The following is a 26,776-nucleotide window of genomic DNA, read 5'->3' on the forward strand; positions in this document are numbered from 1 at the left end:
GTGAAAGTAAGCCGGTCGGGTACGGTGTCCCGGCAAAATAAGTCATACCAGTAAAACGTGAGCCTATCACAATAAGGAACACAACATATAGGTTATTACACCATGATTTTACATTACCGCATGCCAGCTCCATGAAAAATGGGTGATATTTCGTTTTTTTAAAACTTATTTTGTACATAATGTTGCCGCTACCATCTCTTTTGACCGAAAATAACTTCTGGACATCAGGTCTGCGATTGCTCACCACGGACTGGAAGAATTATTTTCTTTCTTTAACTAGTCTGACGAGCCCGACGTGAATGATATACTGCTCTCCCGGGAACAGGCCCAGATCCCCGTGATTTGCGTGAAGGGAAGGCGGAGAAAAAGGGGCCAAAGTATGGGCTGCCTTTTGGGAATTCGTAGGCAATTAAATAAACCCAACCTCCTTCCATTCTGCTAGCAAACGTGCAATCTTTGATGAATAAAATAAATGACCTACGCAGAAGATTAAACTACCAACGGGACATTCAAAACTGTAATAACTTATGCTTCACGGAGTCGTGGCTGAACGACGACACTATCAACATACAGCTGGCTGGTTATATGCTGTACTGACAAGATAGAACAGAGGCTTCTGGTAAGACAAGGGGCAGCAGACTATGTATTTTTGTAAATAACAGCTGCACGATATCTAAGGAAGTCTCTGGCTATTGTTCGCCTGCGGTAGAGTATCTCCTGATAAGCTGTAGACCACACTATCTACCGAGAGAGTTTTCATCTGTATTTTTCACAGCTGTTTACATACCACCACAGACTGATGCTGGCACTAAGACCGCATTGACTGAGCTGTATTCTGCCATAAGCAAACAAGAAAACGCTCACCCAGCTACTTGGAGACAGCGCCCATAGCGGCCGGGGATTTTCATGCAGGGAAACTTAAATCCGTTTTACCAAATTTCTATCAGCATGGTAAATATGCAACCAGAGGGAAAATACTCTGGGCCACCTTTACTCCACACACAGAGATACATACAAAGCTCTCTCTCGCCCTCCATTTGGCAAATCTGACCATAATTCTATCCTCCTGATTCCTGCTTACAAGCAAAAATTAAAGCAGGAGGCACCAGTGACTCGATAAATAAAAAAGTGGTCAGATGAAGCAGATGCTAAGCTACAGGACTGTTTTGCTAGCACAGACTGGAATATGTACCGGAAATCCTCTGATGGCATTTGAGGAGTACACCACATCAGTCATTGGCTTCATCAATAAGTGCATTGATGACGTAGTCCCCACAGTGACCGTACGTACATACGGCTTCTAAAACAGCTTCATATCCCAAGTTATAAGACTCCTGAACATGTTATCAAACGGATACCCAGGCTATTTGCATTGCCCCCCTCCCTCTCTCCCCCTATTTTACACCACTGCTACTTTCTGTTGTTATCATCTATGCATAGTCACTTTAATAACTCTACCTACATGTACATATTACCTCAACTAACTGGGGCCCCCCTTCCCCCCGCCGCACGTTGAATCTGTACCGGTACCTCCCTGTATATAGTCTCGCTATTGTTATTTCACTGCTGCTCTTTAAAATCTTGTTACTATTATTTCTTACTCTTATCCGTATTTTTTTAAACTGCATTGTTGATTTGGGGCTCGTAAGTAAGCATTTCACTGTACGGTCTACACCTGTTGTGTTTGGCGCATGTGACTAATAAAATTTGATTTGACTTGATATACGCTCCAAATTGCGTTGTGTTTCGAGGAGAACTCTTCCATTTTCCTATGGCGGAGATGAGTGGCCAATACCAAGTCACGCGAACAGGCGACAAGTGGAGAATGTCATTAGGCCTACAATACATGTTTAGGTGTTTTGTAACAGATGTCTCTTTCCATTCATCAAATTACGGGTGAACAGTGCAGGGGCGGCAGGTAGACCAGTGGTTAGAGCGTTGGGCCAGTAACCGAAAGGTCAAATACCCGAGCCGACAAGGTGAAAAATCTGTCAATGTGCCCTTAAGCGAGGCACTTAACCCAAATTTGCTCCAGGTGCACTGTACTAGTATGACTGGCCCTGTAAAACAACACATTTCACCTCCACCGATCCAGTATGTGCCAAAAAAAAGAAATGCTTGAATTATTTTGTGAGGTTTTTTTAAAGTGATTGTTTGACAATCAGATAAAAACATGGTTGTGTTTATGCCGCGTGTAATACATGTTAAAAACAACAAATCTTCTCTAGGCCTATTTTTAAAACTTTATTTAACTAGGCAAGTCAGTTAAGAACAAATTCTTATTTTCAATGACAGCCTAGGAACAGTGGGTTAACTGCCTGTTCAGGAGCAGAACGACAGATTTGTACCTTGTCAGCTCGGGGATTGGAACTTGCAACCTTTCGGCTGGTAGTCCAATGCTCTAACCACTAGGCTACCCTGCCACCCCATAGATATCATATGAAATTAATAGGGATCCTGTATGTAATTTTATGATTACACCTAGCCTAGTTCCATACCGGTAAGAAATCAAACCTACTTTCACCCCTGGTTCAGCCACCTCAACCCAGGTCACAGGGTGCACGGTAAAGATGCCCCTAGTTGCTGATCCTGGGTTAGTTTTGCATCTTGGGTTAGGATTTCTTTCTGATTTACACCAGTGCTAACTGGGTCGGGTCAAGGGGTCGTTTGGGAATCAATTCAGTATTCGTCTCAGTCAGTCCAGGGCTAGGTAGAACGCTTGCTCTGGTTCTGACTGGCTCGTGCAATACAGTCCCCACCTTTGACACACCTGAAGGAGGTTGAACCAACAAAATGGAGACGACACCTGACACATCGGCGCAACTAGTGCTAGTTGCGCTCCAGGCGGAATGGCTACGTTACCAACCGGAGGAAGATCATTTTACTAGCTAAAGGAGGGCGTGGACAGGTAGTGCACGGGTCGACAGAGGTATTTTTGGAACTATGAATCCTTTGGGATTTAAGATGGAGCAGCTCCTCTGCTTGTTTTAACAGTGGAGGCGTTTTTTTTATTTTTATGCGAGCCTCCCAGGCATTTGTCTTAGTAGTTTACAGTGCCTTGCAAAAGTATTCACAACCCTTGGATTTCTTCACATTTTGTTGTATTATAAAGTGGGATTAAAATGTCAACAGTCTACTCCAGATACTCTCTATATCACGTTTCCGGTGAGACCCAGATGGAGACCAAGTCAAATGAACAACAGTTTATTAAGCCAACGGGCGGGCGAAAGACTGGTCAAGGGCAGATAGGGTTCAGTAATCCAGGTAGATGGGGCAAAGGTACAGGACGGCAGGCAGGCTCGGGGTCAGGGTACGCAGAGGTCAGTAATCCAGTTAGATGGGGCAAAGGTACAGGACGGCAGGCAGGCTCGGGGTCAGGGTACGCAGAGGTCAGTAATCCAGGTAGATAGGGCAAAGGTACCGGACGGCAGGCAGGCTCGGGGTCAGGGTACGCAGAGGTCAGTAATCCAGGTAGATGGGGCAAAGGTACTGGACGGCAGGCAGGCAGGCTCGGGGTCAGGGTACGCAGAGGTCAGTAATCCAGGTAGATGGGGCAAAGGTACAGGACGGCAGGCAGGCTCGGGGTCAGGGTACGCAGAGGTCAGTAATCCAGGTAGATGGGGCAAAGGTACTGGACGGCAGGCAGGCTCGGGGTCAGGGTACGCAGAGGTCAGTAATCCAGGTAGATGGGGCAAAGGTACTGGACGGCAGGCAGGCTCGGGGTCAGGGTACGCAGAGGTCAGTAATCCAGATGGGTGGGGCAAAGGTACAAGACGGCAGGCAGGCTCGGGGTCAGGGTACGCAGACGTCAGTAATCCAGATGGGTGGGGCAAAGGTACAGGACGGCAGGCAGGCTCAGGTTCAGGGCAGGCAGAAAAGGTCAAAACCGGGAAAACTAGAAAACAGTTAGACAATCGCAAACACAGGTGAAACAGATCAGGGTGTGACACTCTAATCTTGTGTTTTTAACGGATCCCCATTAGTTCCTGCCAATGAAGAAGCTTCTCTTCCTGGGGTCCCTCAAAAATAATGGCAGTTATATGCAATCCAAAATATTAATTTGATATTACAAAATATTGACATTACATTTCATAACACTTTTCAAAACACATTCAGTGTGTGCCCTCAGGCCACTACTCTCACTGCTCTAGTCATCCTTCCAAACTGAGCTGCAGGACAGGAATCAAACGGATCAGAGATGTTACCATGAGACCATTGGTGATTTAAAAAAAAGTTATAGATTTCAATGGCTGTGGTGGGAAAGAAACCTGAGGCTGGATCATCAACACTGTAGTGACTCCACAATAATCATTTCAGGGAAAATAAGAATATAAATATACACAATCAAAATATTCTAAAACATGCTCCTTGTATGCAACAAGGTACTAAAGTAATGCTGCAACAAACAGAAAAACGGCAAGTAAATATCATTTTTGGCCTAAATGCAAAGCCTTATGTTTGGTGAAAACACAGCACATCACTTAATAACTGCTTTCTTATTTTCAAACATGGTGGTGGCTGCATCATGGTATGGGTATGCTTGACATTGGCAAATACTGGGGAGTTTTTCAGGATAAAAAGAAATAGGATGGAGCTAAGCGCAGGCAAAATCCTAGAGAAAAACCTGCTTCAGTCTGCTTTACACCAGACACTGGCAGAGGAATTCACCTTTCAGCAGGACAATCACCTACAACACAATCTATTGCAAGACTTGAACATAGCTGTCGAGGAATTGATCCCCTACATTTTGACAGAGCTTGAAGAATTATGAAAAGACCAATGGGCTAATATTGCACAATCCAGGTTGTGTAAAGCTCTTAGAGACTCACAGCAGTAATCACTGCCAAAGATGTTTATAACACGTATTGACTCAGGGAGATGAATACTTACGAAACGGCTATATTTTACATTTAATTTCTATTCATTTTCCATTCAAAGAAAAAATCCACTTTGACATTCGAGTATTTCGTGTAGATGGTCGACAAAGTCAATTTAGAATGAAAATCATTTCAATCCAGCTTTGAAACACAATAGAATGGGAGGTCATCCAAAGGGGTATGATTAATTGGGTTGACGGTAATGAAACCTTTTTAAGTATAGCCAAACATCTTCGACAAGGTCAGCCCATGGACTACCATGTGATTTCTGCTTGTGAAGCAAGCTACAGTACTCCACCACTAACAAAGGGCAAAAGGATCATTAGACACACGCGACAGGAGACACAGCCAGTAAACACAAAAGCAGCACTATGCGCTGAGCAAAAATTAAGAATTTAGCCTACAGTAGCAAGCACTTTTGTTATGGTTACAGGTCGTTTCTTTGTGTTAGCAACCAAAACCTGGTAGTGCTAATAGCGATCGCCTGACAAATGTGTTGTCGCGCTTCACATTTATGTATACGGAAAACAAACACTTATTTTAACCTGAGAATCTGAGGTCACCACACCTGACTCCAAACCCCAAAAACCTGAGGTTCTTGTTAAGCGTCAATGGCCTGTCTATAATGCTTCTTCCCATTGGTCTTTGTGTTGTTCTGGTCTAAGTGGGTGGAGAAGTGAAACCTGTTGGCTGAAACCAGCCAGTATCAAGACTGTAGCCAGAAGGCTTAATGCTGGAGATCTAAATGGGTCTGACAGTTATGGGCCTATGTCTGCTTGCACCCTATTCACTTAATAGTACACTACTTTTTACCAGGGCCATAAGGGCATGTCAAAAGTAGCGCACTGTATAGGGAACAGGGTGTCACTTGGGACGCAACCTAGGTTAGCTTGTCTCCTGGCCGAAAGCCGATGCTGTTATCTGACAGGCCTGCCATGTTGACTGGGCAATAATGGGGCTGGGTGGGGTGGGACAGAGAGGAAAGAGAGGGGCAGATAGGGTTAGCATGGTCATGGGGGAGAGACTTCTGTCAGGGGCCGGCAAGGTGAAACCTGGTGCGGAATGTGGTAGGGATGAGGTTGTGTGTGTGCATGTGTGTGTATGTGTGTGTGCGTGCATGTGTGTGAGAGAGATAAAAATGTGTGTGTGTGTGTGTGTGTTTATGTGTGAGTGAATGGTTCAAGTCTGAAACGGGATCCAGCAGTCTGGCCTCTCAGGACCAGATTGTGATGTCTTGGAAACCACCCTCAGGCTTCTGGGTAATGGGAGACAAACTGACCGTAAACATAACAACAGGAGGAATCATGGTTGGTTAACTCGGCTCACTTTCTAACCTGTAATTCGAGGGTGCCATGAAAGTATGACTTTTGACCTTCTCAATAGAACCACAACAAAATGGATGTGGGCCCTCTACTGGCTCTACTGGTGTAGGATTCTGTTGCGTTGTTGAAATTATATTTACTCGGCGTGTTCAGTAACTTCAGTAACATTTGAATACAAATGTTCCCCCCCCCTCTCTCTCCGTCCTCCCATCTTGAATATCCTCACTTATCTTTACACTTTCATTTCAACCTGCTGTATACACTTATTTAACATATTCCACTAATGGGAGCAACACACACAAACACTATCCGAGTGGAATCCACTTGGCATCACCGGGCGCTGAATACCCATCAACGTGGAGGAGCTGGAGACTTGAAAGGGGGGCGCAAACAAACGGGATAAACACATTCCTGTGAAGAAGCCGGGTATAGAGAGGTGGGGGGATGGGGGGGGGGTGTTCAAGGAGCATTGTTGCCATTATGCAAGAGGGTTCCGAGTCTCTTCCCAGCGCCTCAGATCTTGCAGGCAGCAACCACTTGACCTTTCCAGCAACTAAAGGAATATGACAGGCGTGAAGCCGCCAAGAAAAAAAGGGAGAAAGCGAGAGCAAGAAACAAAAGCCACACAAAGTGCAGCCCGCCACCATAACAGTTAGTTTGCAATCAACGTCAGTCAACTCTCCCGTGGGGACAGTTTGATTTCCACTTTTCAAATTAGGTGTTTATTTCGGGCCTGATAATTGGGAGGCTAAACTGAGACAAGAAGGAAAAAAGATGAAATGGGAACAAAACTGAGGGAAAACAAAGGGGGGGGGGAATCAAGGAAAGAATTGAATAATGTACTGGTGATGAAGAGGGAGTAAGGCTTGGGGGAGGTGGAGGGGGGCTGAGGTGAGGGGGCGGAAGGGGGTGAGTTTCTTTAATGTTTCTGGCAGTGGACCAGCTGAGGTCTCAAGGTTATCCTGGCTTTGCAAACTCCCACGGGAAAGGTGGAACGAGAGGGGGTGTGCAGGGCTGGACGGAGGGGTTCGAGGGAGGAAGGGAGGGAGGCGGGGGGCTTCACATTTCTCCAGGAGGGAGGTTAATGCTCTGGGGGAGTAATCCTGAGGCCCATGCCTGATAAGGATGGTCTTGGCCCAGGTAAAAGAGGACGGGTACTAGAGAGAGAGAGAGACAGGACCCCCGTCCAGGGCCTCCCACCAGGCTTCATTTAGAGGACTGGTCTCTGGCCTACGATAGACAGGGATGGAAAGGCAACAATGGGGTTAGGTTAGGTTGCCCTGTAGAAAACTGTGTGCTGATGGGCCCTCGCTGGGCCTCAGAACTGAGTTTGATTTCAATAGGCATGCATTAGGACAACTTCTTCATAACAGCGTATAACAGCTTAATAGCAGGAAGGTATTCAAACACATTCAAAGTAGTGATCAGAGAGAGATTATCTTGCACGATTTCATTGAACGATCTCATTACAAAAAACAAGTCCTTCTTGCACTTTCCCCCACCCCCCACCATCATATAGCGCTGATATGAGGCAATCACTGGGGCTGAATGGAGCTCAATGAGAGATCCTCATCGATACTACAGTGTGTTTGTTTACTAAAACAGGCCCTATGAGCGATAACAATTGGCACAGAATTATACCTGTCAGTTGAAAGAGGGGCCAGTGTGGCTCACCTCTATCTACCGTCAGCAAAGGGGGCTCCTTGAAGAGGAAATTGAGAGTGTTTATGCACCTGTGGTCCAATGCGCCTAGCTAGCTTGCGCCCCGCTCACCATAAACAAGCAACACCTCTGCTGCGATACTCGGGTAAATAGTTTCTCACATTGGGTGTCTTTAGGTGAAGCTGGAGATGATTGAAGGGATTTACGGCAGACGAGAGGGGTAAGCATCGTCAAAGGATGAAAGAGAAACTTGTTACCTACATAGTACCCACAGCACCCTGTTACCTACATAGTGGACTACTTTTGACTCCGTCTTGATGTTTATGTGGAGAAAACGTAGGTATCCCACATGGCACTTGGAAAGCTTGAGCCATCTTTCAGGATCCATCTTTTCCATTGGTACCAACGGACCAAGTTGATCGCCTAAAGAAGAATGGATATCTTGATACCAATGGACCAATACCCTTATAGTAACACCTACCCTATACCTTGATAGCAATGGATGGACTGTATATCTAATCCGACATCCATTTCACAGTTTGATGGTGATGATACACCAGATATCTTGTATCAGGAGAGATAACAGTCATCTTGATTACTTCACATTTGCATTTGGCTTCCTTACCAGTGGTACTCTAGTATTCCCAATCCTCCCCCTAGGCCCTATAAGCAGGCAGGCAGGCAGGCGAGCAGAGCGGAGCAAACCCACAGACCGGCCCAACTCACCAGAGCCTCTCTCCAAACAACCATATCACACACACACACACACACACACACACACACACACACACACACACACACACACACACACACACACACACACACACACACACACACACACACACACACACACACACACACACACACTGTTTTACTCACCCTGAACCCTGACCCTAGTCGCTGCAGCCTCCCCCTCACATGCAAATACAGGCCCTGCTCCGAGAGGCATCAGAGAGAGAGGGAAGGAGGGATGGAGAGAAGGAAGGATAGACCCCTGAAGGCAAAAAGGCGCTCCCCAGCCTCAGAAGCGAGAGAGTGCAGCAGCCAGGAGAGGCTCCAGTCCACACAGCCCAGCATGCGCATGGGGCTTTTAACGAAAACGCTTCTCTCTCTTAGCCAGCCAAACACACTGTGCTAGCGCCCATGTCTGCTGGGCTGACAGTGACCTGCACTGATCTTGGTGTCTGTGTGTCTGTGTGTCTGTGTGTGAGTGTGTGTGTGTGTGTGTGTGTGTGTGTGTGTGTGTGTGTGTGTGTGTGTGTGTGTGTGTGTGTGTGTGTGTGTGTGTGTGTGTGTGTGAGTGAGTGAGTGTGTGAGTGAGTGAGTGAGTGAGTGTGTGAGTGAGTGAGTGAGTGAGCGAGCGAATAGCTGCTTACCTTGCTCCCAGGCTCCTTCAGGGCCTCAGCTCTTTCCTCTGCTGGGGTGTATGTGTGTGTGTTCCTTAGCGCTACTGTGAGAGGGGAGGTGGGTGATGTCTGTATCTGGAGAGGCTCCAAACCCCCTTCTCTTCTCATCCCTCTGTCCTCTCCTCCCTGAATGTTCTCTGTGCTTGAAGGATCTCTCAGTTCTCCCCTCCTTTCAGTCCCTGCTTTGATCCCCCTCTCTCTCTCTCTCTCTTGCTTGCTCTCTCTCGCTCTCAGCCTCATCTTCCTCGCTCACAGCAGCCAAGCACAGGTCCTACTCCACTCCCACTGATAACAAACAAACACGCACACAGACTCACACAGACACACACAGACACACACACACACACACACACACACACACACACACACACACACACACACACACACACACACACACACACACACAGCACTTTTCTCAAAGTTCTCGGAGCATTTTACATGATGATACTGTATGGGAGTAACTCTCCCATCCCCCCTTCCCTCGTTCCTATCACCAGGGCTTGTTAGCAGACGCCACCGCTGCTCACCAATGGCTTACACATTAAAGCATGAGCTGTCTGTGATATCGGGACAGATTATTTGTGAGCGCAATATCTCCCACTTTCACACGCACTTTAGCCCCACAATCAACCCCTCTGATTGCATTATTGCCATGTGGAGGTCCATGGTTGAGAGGCCTCAATAAAGATACAATCGTGGGAGGGAGGGAGGGAGGGAGGGAGTAGTGTATGAGAAAAAAGGAAGTGAGAGAACATGGGAGGGAGAACGGGAAATATAGAGGGGAGAGAGAAGGGGGAGACAGAGGTGTGGAGAGACAGGGAGGAGAGGCTGGAGGGGAGATGGAAAGAGAAGAGGGGGAGACAGAGCGAGAGGGAGACAGAGGTGTGGAGAGACAGGGAGGAGAGGCTGGAGGGGAGATGGAAAGAGAAGAGGGGGAGACAGAGCGAGAGGGAGACAGAGGTGTGGAGAGACAGGGAGGAGAGGCTGGAGGGGAGATGGAAAGAGAAGAGGGGGAGACAGAGCGAGAGGGAGACAGAGGTGTGGAGAGACAGGGAGGAGAGGCTGGAGGGAGATGGAAAGAGAAGAGGGGGAGACAGAGTGAGAGGATTTAGAGATATTGGGGGAATTCAAGGAGGGATTGGAGAGACTGAAGGGAAGGGGGAGAGAGGGGGGAAAGGTACGATGGAGGGAGAAGGGACGGGTCTAGTGTGGTGGCTGTTTGGGGGACCCACTATGTTAATAAAGTTGTAACAAACAACTTTGTATATTAGAAATAATGTCAAATCAATATAGCCCTTATTTTCCTTTAACTCAATGTTTATATACAAACTCAGTAACAAAATAGAAACGTCCCTTTTTCCGGACTCTGTCTTTCAAAGATAATTCATAAAAATCCAAACTTCACAGATCTTCATTGTGGAGTGTTTAAACACTGTTTCCCATGCTTGTTCAATGAACCATTAACAATTAATGAACATGCACCTGTGGAATGGTTGTTAATAAGACACTAACAGCTTACAGATGGTAGGCAGGTAGCTTAGTGGTTAGAGCGTTGGGCCAGTAACCAAAAGGTTGGTGGATCGAATCCCTGAGCTGACAAGGTAAATATCTGTTGTTCTGCCCCTGAACAAGGCAGTTAACAAACTGTTCCTAGGCCGTCATTGTAAATAAGAATTTGTTCTTAACTGACTTGCCTAGTTAAATAAAGGAAATTTAAAAAATTAAGGCTACAGTTATGAAAATTTAGGACACTAAAGAGGCCTTTCTACTGACTGACACCAAAAGAAAGATGCCCAGGGTCCCTGCTCATCTGTGTGAATGTGCTTTATGCATGCTGCAAAGACGCATGAGGACTGCAGATGTGGTAAGGGAAAAAATTGCAATGTGAGATGCCTAAGACAGCGCTACAGGGAGACAGGACGGACAGCTGATCATCCTCGCAGTGGCACACAACGTGTAACAACACCTGCACAGGATCGATACATCCGAACATCACACTTGCGGGACAGGTACAGGATGGCAACAACAACTGCCCGAGTTACACCAGGAATGCACAATCCCTCCATCAGTGCTCAGACTGTCCACAATATGCTGAGAGAGGCTGGACTGAGGTCGTAAGGCAGGTTCTGACCAGCACAAACCCACTGTCGCTGGACCATACAGGACTAGCAAAACGTGCTCTTCACTGACGAGTCATGGTTTTGTCTCACCATGGGTGATGGTCGGATTTGTGTTTATCGTCGAAGGAATGAGCGTTACACAGAGGCCTGTACTCTGGAGCTGGATCGATTTGGAGGATTTGGAGGTGGAGGGTCCGTCATGGTCTGGGGCGGAGTGTCACAGCATCATTGGACTGAGCTTGTTGTCATTGCAGACAATCTCAATGCTGTGCGTTACAGGGAAGACATCCTCCTCCCTCATGTGGTACTCCTCCTGCAGGCTCATCCTGACATGACCCTCCAGCATGACAATGGCACTAGCCATACTGCTCGTTCTGTTCGCGATTTCCTGCAAGATAGGAATGTCAGTGTTCTGCCATGGCCAGCGAATAGCTCGGATCTCAATCCCATTGAGCAGGTCTGGGACCTGTTGGATCGGAGGGTGAGGGCTAGGGCCATTCCCCCCAGAAATGTCTGGGAACTTGCACGTGCCATGGTGGAAGAGTGGGGTAACATCGCAAGAACTGGCAAATCTGGTACAGTCCACGAAGAGGAGATGCACTGCAGTAGTTAATGCAGCTGGTGGCCACACCAGATACGGACTGTTACTTTTGATTTTGACCCCCCCCCCTTTGTTCAGGGACACATCATTCAATTTCTGTTAGTCACATGTCTGTTTATGTCTCAGTTGTTGAATCCTGTTATGTTCATACAAATACTTACACGTGTTAAGTTTGCTGATTAAAAAAACGCAGTTGACAGTGAGACAGTGAGAGGACTTTTCTTTTTTTGCTGAGTTTATATATACTATTGATAGCCTAAGACATCCCGTCAATGACTGTGTGTGAACAAAGCAAATAGCATCCATTTAAGGGCTGTGACTCAAACGGTTTTCCCAGAGCTATTTAGTGATAGTGAAGTTGACACATCGCAGCAGGTAACACTCGTGGGACTGGAGGCGGCCAGGTGTAGCCGATGAACTCCGAGAGCCCTGAACTCCCGCGAAAAAGGGAGGGACCGTGAGACCCTGGGCTACCTGAGCTCAATTCAGCATTCAAGACCTCTTGCAACATGAGCGTGAGAATGTAATTCAGGCAGAGAGGGTTTCAGAACCAATACTTTATTGTGTTCTTAACATCAATACAGTTGTTTTGGAACTCTGTCAGTGCCATTGTACAGGGCGAAATGAATCAGGTGTACGTCCAAGACAAATGGAGAGATGTTACTGTTGTTGACAGTGGCTATAGCCTATGTAGACATGAAGAACTTATGGATATTATAGATAATCATTCTACTGTACTATTGGAGCTAGTAACATAAGTGTTTTGCTGCACCTGCCATAATGCCTGCAAGTCTGTGTATGCCAGTGGTGTAGTGGTGTCAAGAGAACTGTGTACACTCAAATTGTTTCAAAGAATGTCCAAACGCCCCGCCCGGCGAAACAGTGACATACTCTGAATTACCTAAAAAGATTTTTAAAAATTCTCAGTCAGGCCAACCCAATATGTACTGGGCAAGTACACTAATAGTAGGCCTACCATTGAAATAGATAAACGTTTTAAAAAATGCACAAGTTTGCGATTTTTCCCAAATTCTTCAGATTTTAATTCTCAAAGTCACACCTTTTTTAACAGGAAAACACCCAAAGTGTACATTCTAAGTCCATAACAATGCATAAACCACATCCTGAGAAATTTAGATTTTTTTTTTTAGAGTATTTACCCATTAGCAGTGTTTCTGTACCACATGAGTTGGTGTTTCCTAAAGAAATGGCTACTGGATTGATGCAAATAATCATATCATTCTGACAGTTAGGCTACTTTGTAGCTAGTGTGGTTGCGACCCATCATTCATGTTTTGAGCCCCACCTGTTTGTAAACAAATATATGCAGTACCAGTCAAAAGTTTGGACACACCTACTCATTCAAGGGTTTTTCTTTTTTCTTTTTTTTAAAGTATTTTCTACATTGTAGAATAATAGTGAAGACATCAAAACTATGAAATAACACATATGGAATCATGTAGTAAGCAAAAAAGTGTTCAACAAATCCAAATATATTTTATATTTGAGATTCTTCAAAGTAGCCACCCTTTGCCTTGATGACAGCGTTGCACACTTTTGTCATTCTCTCAACCGGCTTCACCTGGAATGCTTTTCCAACAGTCTTGAAGGAGTTCCCACATATACTGAGCACTTGTTGGCTGCTTTTCCTCCACTTGAACTCATCCCAAACCTTCTCAATTGGTTTAAGGTCGGATGATTGTGGAGGCCAGGTCATCTGATGCAGCACTCCATTACTCTCTTTCTTACAGAGCCTGGAGGTGTGTTTTGGGTCATTATCCTGTTGAAAAACAAATGATAGTCCCGCTAAGCACAAACCAGATGGGATGGTGTATCACTGCAGAATGCTGTGGTAGCCATGCTGGATAAGTGTGCTTTGAATTCTAAATAAATCACAGACAGTGTCATCAGTAAAGCAACCCCACACCATCACTCCTCCTCCTCCATGCTTCATGGTGGGAACCACACATGTGGAAATAATCCGTTCACCTACTATGCATCTCACGAAGACACGATGGTTGGATCCAAAAAATCTCAAATTTGGACTCATAAGACCAAAGGACAGATTTCCATCGGTCTATTGTCCATTGCTCATGTTTCTTGGCCCAAGCAAGTCTCTTCTTCTTAGGAAAATACGGAGCATAGGGGTTGGTAATGTTCTCTAGTTGCGCCGTAATTGGCTCAGTGTTCTGTCACTCAAGGGGACACTACTTCAAAATCTACAGGGAGATCTGCAAAATCTACAGGGAGAGTACGAAAATGTAAGCCCCATGGGTGCTGACATAGAGTTACATTAGAAGTGCCCATCCAAGAAGACTCAAGGTCATTGGCCACAGATAAAATTATGTCAAATCACATTATATCTACCATAGCTTTGACTGGACTGATTATGTCAACATCATACTTTCAAAATCTTAGCTAGCAAGCTAGACAAGCAGACATCTCCATGAATCACATCAAAAATCTACCTGCAAATCCTTTTCAATCCTTGTCAAATGAAGAGAAATTATAGATAAAATGTATCGGTGCTCATTGGCCATTGGACAAAAACATTGCATAACAAGTTGGAAATTGCAAATTCAACAATGAGTGGTTTGGAAGGAATCAGTGGCTAACTGCAAGCGTTGTAAAGCAATCACTAGCCTGCTATTCAGTGGAGTGGGTGAAGGGTCCAAGTCGGGGTTCAAGGGTCTCTTTTCCAAACATTCAACACCATGGGCCAGAAAAGTTTGAACACATTGGCCATGTGTCAGTCCAGCATGACTTCTGCCAAGTTCAAAACAACGGTAAACTTGGATCTGGGAAATCTCAGACTTCAGTGAGTTCAAGACGACTGGGAAAATACATTTTGAACGGTCAACCAACTTGGAAATCCAAGTCGGGAACTCATGCCTCTTTCTAGAGTTCCCAGTTGTCTGAAAAGGACCGTAAATCCAGAGAATGCCAGACTTTGATGACAAAATTTTCCCTCAAGGACTGCTGCGTCACCTTCCTGTACAAGTGAGCAAAGCACAACAAGTTGAGTCCAAAAATGTATTTTATTCTGCTGCATAAATGGTGTCATATGCCAGGGAGATATGTGTACGGTAGCTAAGAAAGTAATACTAAGTGTATGTTGTGTAGTAAGCTGTTAGTAGCCCATTTGCCTCACCCTAATAATTTGGTCTATTTTCCCCTCTTAATTTCGCCTACTGTTCTGACTGGGTGGTGCACATGCAGCCTATAGCCTGTTTTAGAGAAATGTAATCATTGAATATTGTAAGAGCGTCCGTTGTCTGGTTTATATACCCCCTTTATTTATCCTGCAGTTCTGACTTGTTGGACAGGGAGAATACTGTAAGAATGGCCCATGTTCTGAATTATGTAGCTATTTCAAAAGTGCTGAACAAATAGTTATATTGTAACGACCCTGGGTTTATAAGCGCGGAAATCAACTCAGCCGCACGACCATGCTTTTGCGGCACAGTCGATAGCGCGCCGCACCTTGGGCTCGAAGGTCGAGGGTTCGAGACCTGCTCCCTGCTGTTCCATTACAATATTGACTATGTTCGTCCTAGCTCGCTCATTAATGTCTTAATCGAAATTATGCATTGCCTCTTATCCACTCATCCCCTTATGCCATAGTTTGTGCATCTGAATTGTCAGTAGAAACGACATTTGTCTTAGTAAGTCAGCCATATTGTTACGTTCTGACCATAGTTCTGTTATTTTATTCTTTGTTTTAGTATGGTCAGGGAGTGAGTTGGGGTGGGCAGTCTATGTTTATTTTTCTATGTTGGTTTTTGTGTTCGGCCTAGTATGGCTCTCAATCAGAGGCAGGTGTCGTTAGTTGTCTCTGATTGAGAATCATACTTAGGTAGCCTGGGTTTCACTTTTGGTTTGTGGGTGTTTGTTTCCATGTGAGTGTTTGGGTCACACGGTACTGTTTCGGTTTTGTATATTTAAAGTTTATTATTTTGTTCCAGTGTTCAGTTGTGTTTTTTGAATAAATCAATATGGACATTTACCACGCTGCGTTTTTGTCCGATCCTTTACTCCTCCTCAGACGAAGAGGAGGAAAGCTGTTACACATATCAGCTATGTTTTTATAAAAGGCAGTAAATGGGGCTGCCAGACAAGGTTCCACTGATAGCCAAGTGTAGCGGTGGTAAGTGGCAAGGTGCTGAAAAGAAAGCTCTGCTGTTGGGACAGCTTTATGTAGGCCTTAACAGTTTGTGGGCACCGTTTGTCACCATTATAGTGCAGTTGATGTATTGTTTAGTGTTGTGTTGTGCTTTGCTGGCATATATACAATTTTAATTTTATTTATTTTTGCCCTACCAAGATTCACATGTTAAAATCGCCACTGCTTAGGTCTATCAATCGCATCGCTATATATTTTTTTATATTCCTTAATTGTTTGAAACCTGGACGTTTTACTTCATATTATGAGGCATGTCTTACCTTACTTGAACGTAACCTACAGCCAAAATCCCACCATAGGAACGTGGAGTCAATAATTTTTTTAAAGACTTAGTCATATGCTTTCTCCTGTTCTTTTTTGTCATATTTATTATTATTTTTTACTTCCTTTCATTATATCAACCAAAGGCATTATCCTAGTCATATTAGCAAACCATGATAGTTGTTGCATATTTAAATCCCGACTCTTTCTACATTTATAACGGATTTTTACATCTCTGTCCACGAAACCTCGGGTACATGCATTTTAGAATGGCGTTGCACTTTTGCAAAATTGCATTTTGGAACATTCGCGCGAATGCCTACCAATGCGCTTAAAATGTGAAGAAATCATCGTTTTCAACATTTAAACTGAACATTCTGATCTGTTCCATCAGCCGTTTTAATTGAAACGGCGTAAACCTCCACTACGCTACTTCGGTATGTATCAGTGGGGGTTGAGAAGTGAATATAAGCAATGCCCACGGAAAATGAGTGGGTGTATGTCGTATACCTGCGTATACCCCCTACTACACCACTGGTGTATGCAACTAATACTCTTTGTTTTGACATATTTTTATTTTTAATCACTGATTTTACACCGTAATATTTAGACCCTTACCAAAAAGGAATACATGCGCAATTACGCAAAAAAACGAATTGGACAAACTGTTGCCATATATTCCATTTTCGAAAGTATCGAATTTAATGCGTATAATTTTCTTTAGGTGCTTGTGAAAGTTTACAGCTAGAAGTGCTCCTAGGCAACGCTCTCTGCTGAGTCTATCGAATTCTTGATCTTGCGGGCAGCCGCGAGCAACATCCCGCAGCAGCGCCTTCCCCAGTCGCTTGCGCGCCACGTGTCGCGGGGTTCTGTAGCAGCTGGAGATCACGCCCGCACATCATACAACCAGGGGAGCCCGCTGAGGAGCGCGCACGCCCCGGGCTGACGGAGAGAGCAGAGCGTACACAACCCCTGCCTTTCTGTCGTTAACGGCTGTATGCTATTACTATTGCATGGGGCACAGAACATAATTATTGTGTAAAAGTTGAAAATATTGACTTTATGATTTTTAAACAGTAATATAATAAAACATTATGGACTTTTAAACTTTTATTTACAAAACGTCCTGCGGGATTTAGTCGGCGTCGCGCACACTTTTCTTGACTTCCCATGACTGGATTTAAGTGTCGGCTATATTCACTTCAAATAGCCTAACTATGTTTATATAATCGTCAGCCTGTATTTTTTTTATTTTTAATTACTAGTTTTCAAGTGTAATAACTTGGGAATGACTAAATGTATGTGTTAAAACTATCTGTGTGGGGGAAATTATCCTAACAATTGAATTTACAGCTCGAGCTTGCGTCTGTCTCTCCGATAAGGATAAGGAAATGTAATTATGACCTGAAATTCAATGCGTAGCCTAACTTCTGCCCGACCAAAGGCGATGCAGGCAATGCATCGCTCTAATCGTGTGCTCTCACTCAGAAATATCTCTGCTCTGGCTCGCATTCCGATAAGCCCGATCGAGCTCTCAGTAGGCGTGGTTTTCCCAGGCTTTTAAAACAGCAGCTGCTATTTACCTTCCCTGTAATGTAAACCACCACCGCCACCCCTAGCCCGGCAGCCAAACCTCAACCACTGCGCTCATAAAACATCCTGGCACGTGCTCCACATTCACAATAGCGCTCGCATGCCGACAGATGTCAAAACGCCAAATTTGTACAGCGGTGGGGCGCATTAAAGAAATACTGCTCCAATCTTGACAGGTTAAAGTTGAGATGGTTCTTGATCTCACGCAGTGCAAAACTTGATCGAGGTTGTAGTTCTCAGCCTCACTGCAATCTAAGAGGAGACAGCCAGGTTCTTTCCCCAAGATCACATCTAATGATATAAACTGTAACAATACTAGGTTATTACATAATAGCCTAACAAGTAGGCCCGCACTGTAGTTAAGAACTATACATTTGGTTTCTTGAACCATTGCATAAATTACTTAAACTATGCTATTTCCTTAAACACTATTGTTGGAATAGGCTATCTTCTGTGAATGTACCACATTTACCGGCTTGTAGTCCACAAGTATGTGGAAGTGTAATACAAGCAGCCTATGTGGAAAAGTGTATTGTTTGTATAGTTCTATTGGGTGCTAGCTAGCCACTAGTATCGTGTGTAGAGTGTTCCCCTCCTGTGCGTATAGCATGAAAGTTGGGGATCAGCATGCCAAGTCAAGTCAGCCCTGCACTCTGTGTTGGTAGTCAGGGGCTCAAGTGTTAATATGTAAACGGAATGATTGAAGGCAGTCCCGGTTGTGCCCTAAACCCGGCCGCGCGCCATTGGCCACCCGCTCAAACGCCAAACAACCAATGGAAGAGCGCTGAACACGAGCCATCCTCCCCTCCGGCCGCGTGTCCCTCACGCTGATTGGTAGAAAGTTACTGTGGGAAAGAAAGTTTGGGAAGTTTCACACGAGCCGTTCGCGTGCAGTCCCAGATATAAATAAGACCAACACGAAGTGCCTTTACATTCTACTCAGACGCAGCGTCCGTTGGCAGACAGTGGTCTTTCGACTCCGTGACATAATTCAGCCCTCTCTTGGGGACAGTTGTCTCTCGCGCATAGGTGCACCACCACACAGAAAGGATTTTGTTCCTCCGGAATTTGGAATTTTATAAGAGGGTACTGCGAAGAAGTGCCGACTGCTTGTCAATAACCACCAACAGTGGACTGTAATACCGAGTTGCCGTGCATGTGTGGAAGGGATATTTCAGACGGACAGAAGATGCCTGCCGATATGATGGAAAAAAACTCATCCTCTCCGGTTGCTGCTACCCCAGCCAGCATGAACACGACACCTGATAAACCCAAGACGGCTTCCGAGCACAGGAAGGTTAGTACTCGGTCAAAGCATTTTTACAAATGCCGATATTCTCTCTCCGTCTCTCCAAAATTACACACGAGCAGGTATAGCGAAACATGACCCATTCATCCACCTTGAGCAAGTTCCATCATTCTAACAATTAATTTTATTTGTTTTCTCTAGTCATCCAAACCTATCATGGAGAAAAGGAGAAGAGCCAGAATCAACGAAAGCTTGGGACAGTTGAAAACACTTATCCTGGACGCGCTCAAAAAAGATGTAAGTGTTCTGTTTATTACGCTCATAACAAATGCATTATTACCATCTCAATACTATATTAACTTTATTGAAAACCTTAACGCCTAATACAATTTCCATCGGACAATCTTCAACCCTAACAATATGACTCTTCACATTACAGAGCTCTAGACACTCAAAACTTGAAAAGGCAGACATCCTGGAGATGACGGTGAAACACCTCCGGAACCTCCAGAGAGCGCAAATGACTGGTAAGTGACTGTAGCTGCTCGCTGAATACCCGGGGTGATTTCTTCCAGACTTCCTTCTGCGGATTAGATAATGATAAGAAGGCGGTAGTCGGGTTACAGATTTGGCCCACATCCTCACTCCCATATTGTCTCTGAATATAGCTATTGAATAGACTACTATATCTCAATTAACATCCCATTTAAGTTAGCCATCGGTGAGCCTTGGAATATACATTTTTAGTTTGAGCAATGTTCGTGTTCGCAATTCAAATTTGTATCATTTTTCTCGATACTCTCAGTGGTTTAGAATTGTCTCTCTTTCTCCCAAAGCTGCGTTGAACACTGATCCCACCGTGCTGGGGAAATACAGAGCTGGATTCAGCGAGTGCACGAATGAAGTCACCCGTTTCCTATCCACCTGCGAGGGGGTTAACACCGAGGTCAGGACGCGGCTTCTCGGTCACTTGGCCAGTTGCATGACGCAGATCAACGCTATGAACTACCCCACACAGCACCAGATTTCAGCCGGGCCTCCCCACCCCTCCTTCGGCCAGTCCATGGTACAGATGCCCAACTCATCTCCGCAAGGCAACGTGATGCCCCTGCCTTGTAAAGGTGGCTCTCCCCAGAGCATGTCACCAGAAGCCACTAAAGTATACGGCGGTTTCCAGCTCGTACCTGCCACAGACGGACAATTCGCCTTCCTCATCCCCAACGCAGCTTTTGCACCCAACGGTCCGGTTATCCCGGTGTATGCGAACCAGGTCAACACGCCTGTTCCAGCGGCAGTGTCCCCCGGTGCACCGACAGGCAACTCGGACTCAGTGTGGCGACCCTGGTAGATAAAAATAAATAAAAAATACACATTGAAAATACTTTTCTAATGACACTCAGTTCGATCATTGTTCAATGTTACAAAACATTTGTTTTGATTTTGTTTTTGTACTTTCAATGCGTTAAGATGAAAAGATGCACTATATTTGTATAGCTTATGAGGGAGTGAAGTTCATATTGGAATGAGATTTGTATTGTTGAAGTCTTTTCACTGCATTTTATATTCGAGGTGTCTTTTGTACTGTGTGATGCCAAAGATATGTTGAATGCCCTTGACGTAATTCTTCGTTTTGGAAGACAAATAAATTTGTAAAGATATTGAAAAACATCTGCTATGATTTTGTCAACAGAAACCTGACCACCAAATAATGGCCTACATAATTCTTAACTTTTGTTTTGAGCTGTGTAGCGAAGATACACTTGAGAATAATGTGTTATACATCCTATAAGAGAAAATGGCTATCATATTCTACCAATATTTTTTGCGCAAAAGTCATATTTGATATTGAGTTGTGCATAATCGTTTATGTTCTGCTGCGCGCAAAACCCATGCACATTCAACCAATTGTAGACTAAACACAGCCACTTGTTGCTCCAGGAATGGATCACAATTTAGTCTTATGTTGCGTAAAAGTATATCATTTTTCGCACCAACACTTGCATACAAGTATCATAGACTATGAAGTGGGGCATTTCATTTTATACACAAAAAGATTTTGCGTAAAATGCCATCGCACAAAGACCGTTGCTTCTGGCTTCTTTCAACAAGAAACGTGCCTGATTTGAACCAGAGTTGCCCAGGTGTATCCGAATCCAGGTGTTGCTCGGTGAGATGAGAGGTGAGGAGAGGAGGGGGAGAGGGGGATACAACACTGAACATGTGTGAAATAATGAGGCCCTTTAGGCCTGAAGGGGATACCAGTTTGATAAAAATGATATTCCTAAAAATTACTTTCGATAATTATTCTCAAAGATCACATATATCCAAGATAATATTTAAGTTTTTGTCCTTGAATAATTGTATTTGTAGGCTAACTTTGAATTATATCAACATCTCTCCCGCTGTTCATGTCATAAGTGGCCAATGAACCTTGAATAAAATGTATTGTTATTTTAATTTGTGTAACACCAAAGAATGTTATTTTATCCACATAATCAGATGAGACTATTGTTGACAATATGTCAAGTATATGTGAGTCGAACTTTTGAACAGGAAAGCCTGTTTTGAAACCTTTTGCAGCAGAGATAGCGAGTGTTCAAGGATTTTAGAAGCCATGTGCGCCATCTAGCAACACAGGACGGAAGCGCAATCTGATTGCGGTAGTATTGATCAATGGTTACTACTAGGTATCAGCCACGTTAGCCCCTGTCATATAAGTAAGTGTATGGTCCTCACGTCTCGTGTAAAATGTTGACCTTGGTTGAAATGCAAGATATCAATACATAGACTATACTTATAATAGGGCTATATTATTATTTTTTTATTTTTTTATTTTACCTTTATTTAACAAGGTAGGCAAGTTGAGAACAAGTTCTCATTTACAATTGCGACCTAGCCAAGATAAAGCAAAGCAGTTCGACAGATACAACGACACAGAGTTACACATGGAGTAAAACAAACATACAGTCAATAATACAGTATAAACAAGTCTATATACAATGTGAGCAAATGAGGTGAGAAGGGAGGTAAAGGCAAAAAAGGCCATGGTGGCAAAGTAAATACAATATAGCAAGTAAAACACTGGAATGGTAGTTTTGCAATGGAAGAATGTGCAAAGTAGAAATAAAAATAATGGGGTGCAAATGAGCAAAATTAATTAATTAATTAAAATTAAATACAGTTGGGAAAGAGGTAGTTGTTTGGGCTAAATTATAGGTGGGCTATGTACAGGTGCAGTAATCTGTGAGCTGCTCTGATAGTTGGTGCTTAAAGCTAGTGAGGGAGATAAGTGTTTCCAGTTTCAGAGATTTTTGTAGTTCGTTCCAGTCATTGGCAGCAGAGAACTGGAAGGAGAGGCGGCCATATTCACAGGACAACGTATCATTTATGGTACACCAGCGTAGATGCATGGCAGAGACCTGATGAAAAAGATACCGGAACCGTTCTATGGTAAGTGCCTTACTCAATGACGACACAGAATATAAAAAAAGACTGCACGGTAGATTACATTTCTTCATCTGGGATTTGATGTCACTCGGTTGTACATGAAATGGACAGTAACCTCTCATGTGATCCCTAAACATTCTTACGTTTCCCACAAAATACGCAGATCGAAATATAGTCTACATTTGAAGTACTTCAGGTGGTGTTTTAAAAAGAACCTTCAGCAGAGGCATTGTAACCAGTGACCTGTCCAGGGAGTGCGGTAGTACATCAAGTTGCCTCACGCTACAGAATAAGAAGAAAGGCTATGGGCCGTTCTGACTCGGCTTACTTTACAGGCAATGTATTGGAATGCACTCTATGTGTTGCTTTTACTTTGTCAGTGGCTCATACACTATATGACCAAAAGTATGTGGACACATGCTCGTCGAACATCTCATTCCAAAATCAGGGACATTAATATCGAGTTGGTCCCCCCCTCCCCCCTTTGCTGCTATAACAGCCTCCACTCTTCTGGGAAGGCTTTCCACTAGATGTTGGAACATTTCTGCGGGGACTTGCTTCCATTCAGCCACGAGAGCATTAGTGAGATTGGGCACTGATGTTGGGCGAGTAGGCCCTGGATCGCAGTCTGCATCGCAATTCATCCCAAAGGTGTTCGACGGAGTTGAGGTCAGGGCCCTGTGCAGTGTGTAAGTCAAGTTCTTCCACCACGATCCTGACAAACCATTTCTGTATGGACCTCGCTTTGTGCTCGGGGCATTGTCATGCTGAAACAGGAAAGGGCCTTCCCCACACTGTTGCCACAAAGTTGGAAGCACAGAATCGTCTAGAATGTCAATGTATGCTGTATCGTTAAGATTTCTATTCACTGGAACTAAGGGGTTTAGCCCGAACCATGAAAAACATGCATTAGGGCAGGTAGTGTTCTCCTGGCATCCGCCAAACCCAGATTGATCCATCGGACTGCCAGATGGTGAAGCATCATTCATCACTCCAGAGAACGCATTTCCACTGTTCCAGAGTCCAATGGCGGTGAGTTTTACACCACTCTAGTCGACGCTTGCATTACACATGGTGATCTTAAGCTTGTGTGCGGCTGCTCAGCCATGGAAACCCATTTCATGATCCCGACGAACAGTGCTTGTGCTGACATTGCTTCCAGAGGCAGTTTGGAACTCGGTAGTGGGTGTTGCAACCGAGGAAAAACGATTTTTACTCGCTACGCGCTTCAGCACTCGGCGGTCCCATTCTGTGAGCTTGTGTCGCCTACCACTTCACAGCTGAGCCGTTGTTGCTCTTAGACGTTTCCACTTCACAATAACAGCACTTACAGTTGACCAGGGCAGCTCTCGCAGGGCAGAAGTTTGAACGAACTGACTTGTTGGAAAGGTGTCATTCTATGACGGTGCCACGTTGAAAGTCACTGAGATCTCCGGTACCGGTCATTCTACTGCCAGTGTTTGTCTATGGAGCTTGCATGGCCGTGTGCTCGATCGTGTACACCTGTCAGCAACGGGTATGGCTGAAATAGCCAAATTCACTCATTTGAAGGGGTGTCCAAATACCTTTGTGTATATAGTGTGTCTCTGGGCAGAGAGTGTAGTGAGCAACCCCTGTACGGCCTCCTTTGTGTAATGTCTTTGTTCTGAGGAACACCTTGATGCTAAGAAGTGACAGAGGGAAGACATGCTAAACACTGCTGCCACAGCGGCCATGCGGGGAGTGTTCTGCCCAGGTGTGTGCCGCCTCCAGCTATTCAAGTGTGGTCATTTCAAGGGGGGAACCGCAGGTGTTTGCAATTACCAATCTGCTAAGAGGCAGAAAGTGTGGCTAAGTGCCATCATTTTACATTTCCATCACACCTTTTACAGGGCCTGGGCTGCGCTATTAAAGCCATGTGTTTGTTGGACTTTGGAGACAGGACAGGCTACCACTCTGGGTAACACAGTCAGTCCCTGTGAGCCAGAGGTCCCCCCAACCCCCCCACACTTACACACACACCTACCCGCCCACCATTACACACAACGTTCCCACAACGTCCCATGTCCACAGCCCATTTCCTGTCCTAGCCCAGGGCCACAGCTGGATGCGGGCTGTCTGGGAGGCACGTGGTGCAACCCGGACGACACCCAGCTGCCTCCCCCTCCACCTCCCTTCCTCCCCTCTACCTCCCCCAATAATCATCATCAGCCCCCCCCACTCCAGATAACAGCTTTACGAGGCTCTCCGATTACCAAGCGCAGTGGCTATGCTGCCGAACTGACCGCACACATGTCACAACACGACCAGGGGGTTAGCTGCCATGCGTGTCCATTAACATTTCCCACACTCCGCGCGCATGCAAAATAAAAAAACTCTGCTTCCTCCTTGGCTCCTAAGTGCTACCATATGGTGCGATCTCTCTCTCTCTCTCTCTCTCTCTCTCTCTCTCTGTCTCTCTGTCTCTCTCTCTCTCTCTCTCTCTCTCTCTCTCTCTCAGCCCGTCACTTGGGCTGTCTTTGATTGCAGCCCAGACAAGCACGAGCTTTATGATTTAAGCCTAGGGCTTGCTGTACCAAGCCCTGGACTCATTTTGAAGCCAAACCCCCCCCTCCATCTCCCCTCCTCACCCCTCCCCTCGCGCCCCTCCTGCAGTTGCAAGGGAAGGCTGTTTTCTGGCAGGAAATGAATAGCTCCCAGATGAGCGCAGGAACCTGAGAGGTCGTGAGAACGAGGCGAACCCCCCTCTGCAGCCGGCCTGTTGCCAGCCGCCGGGGGAATGTGGGAGAGCGTCTCTCTGACACACGCGTCAACCCTCCCTCTCCGCTCTCCCTCCCTGCTGCCTCTCTCCCTGCCTCACTGGCTGCCTGGCCTGGCCTGGAAACTGGCCTGACTGACAAGGCAGCAGCCCCGGAGTAGGGCAGAGCGGACAAGGGGAAGGAGGGAGGCAGGGTGAGGGTAGGGTGGAGGGGGTTGGCAGGAAGTGCTGGATCTCTGCTGCACCCAGTCCTAGTGTTCGCACGCACACGCACGCACACACACACACACACACACACACACACACACACACACACACACACACACACACACACACACACACACACACACACACACACACACACACACACACACACACACACACACACACACACACACACACACACACACACACACACACACACACCAGGCACAAGTGCACATGCCCCTTTGCCCTTCGTGTCTCCAAAGTGGCATTTTGTGGTACAATGCCTCTCAGAATAGTTTTTTTTTGGTATACATTTTTTGTCATTGTTGTTCGGAACCCACTACCCGCAAGTCATCGTGATGTTGTCAAGGTCGCCTCCCCCCAGCCCGTACGTTGGTTGTGCCTGTTGATCTGCCCTGTACGAAGCTCGCACACGCGTGTTTGCATGCGCCCGCTTCCCAAACACGCATGACTTGAGAGATGCGGTCACCGGTCAAGTGTGTCTAGCTAGCTAGCCGAGTTGAAATATCAACAGAACTGCCACAGCAGCATAACATTTGATTAACACCGGATAGCACTTGATTTAGCCTAAAACATCATAATATTGGGCCTGGTTGGCTGATACGCGCAGCAGAGAGACATTGCTGTTGCACATGTACAGTGTGTCAGGTCAACAGCAACACAGGGCAGTCTACACTCTAGTTAACTACCATATTAAAATATCCACGCGAGCCACTAGCCAGCTAGCCATGTATCATGAGTCAAAATTATGAATATTATATTAGAAGTTTTTTGATATGCGCGCTGAAGATGAACATTACATCTATCATCTATCTAACTCCCAATGGCATCACCTCTCTCTCTCTCTCTCTCTGTCTCTCTCTCTCCCCCACTCTCTCCCTCACTCTCTAACTCACTCTCTGCACCACCAGGCTCCCACAGCAACCTATGTGGCTCAAGTAAACAGGAATCAGATTTCGACACAACACCAGTGTTGTCTGTCAGCGTACCCACTTCTCCCCTAGCGCCCAGGCAAATAGCGCATCCGGCGGCCACAACAATAGCCCACCAGAGGGCTTTCTCTGCCGGGCCATTCAAACGTCAGCCACTG

The 26,776-nt window shown here is 45.5% G+C and overlaps 1 protein-coding gene across 1 annotated transcript; it reads left to right on the forward strand.

Moving 5' to 3' along the window:
* The first annotated feature begins 18,932 nt into the window (after positions 1 to 18,932).
* LOC112250627 (transcription factor HES-1) lies at positions 18,933 to 20,932 on the forward strand. Its single transcript, XM_024420937.2, has 4 exons — positions 18,933 to 19,322; positions 19,476 to 19,571; positions 19,714 to 19,801; positions 20,111 to 20,932. The coding sequence occupies exons 1-4, from the start codon at positions 19,182 to 19,184 to the stop codon at positions 20,620 to 20,622; spliced, it is 837 nt and encodes a 278-aa protein (XP_024276705.1). The 5' UTR covers positions 18,933 to 19,181; the 3' UTR covers positions 20,623 to 20,932.
* Positions 20,933 to 26,776: the final 5,844 nt, after the last annotated feature.

Source organism: Oncorhynchus tshawytscha, linkage group LG05 (genome assembly GCF_018296145.1).
Source record: "Oncorhynchus tshawytscha isolate Ot180627B linkage group LG05, Otsh_v2.0, whole genome shotgun sequence".
In the NCBI taxonomy this organism is placed as follows: domain Eukaryota; kingdom Metazoa; phylum Chordata; class Actinopteri; order Salmoniformes; family Salmonidae; genus Oncorhynchus; species Oncorhynchus tshawytscha.

Bases quoted from the DNA above. Each gene is read 5' to 3' on its own strand.
- LOC112250627 (XM_024420937.2), top strand. From the start codon at position 19,182: ATGTGTGGAAGGGATATTTCAGACGGACAGAAGATGCCTGCCGATATG. The intron at 19,323-19,475 runs GTTAGTACTCGG...TGTTTTCTCTAG, and splicing joins CGGCTTCCGAGCACAGGAAG to TCATCCAAACCTATCATGGA. The intron at 19,572-19,713 runs GTAAGTGTTCTG...TTCACATTACAG, and splicing joins TGGACGCGCTCAAAAAAGAT to AGCTCTAGACACTCAAAACT.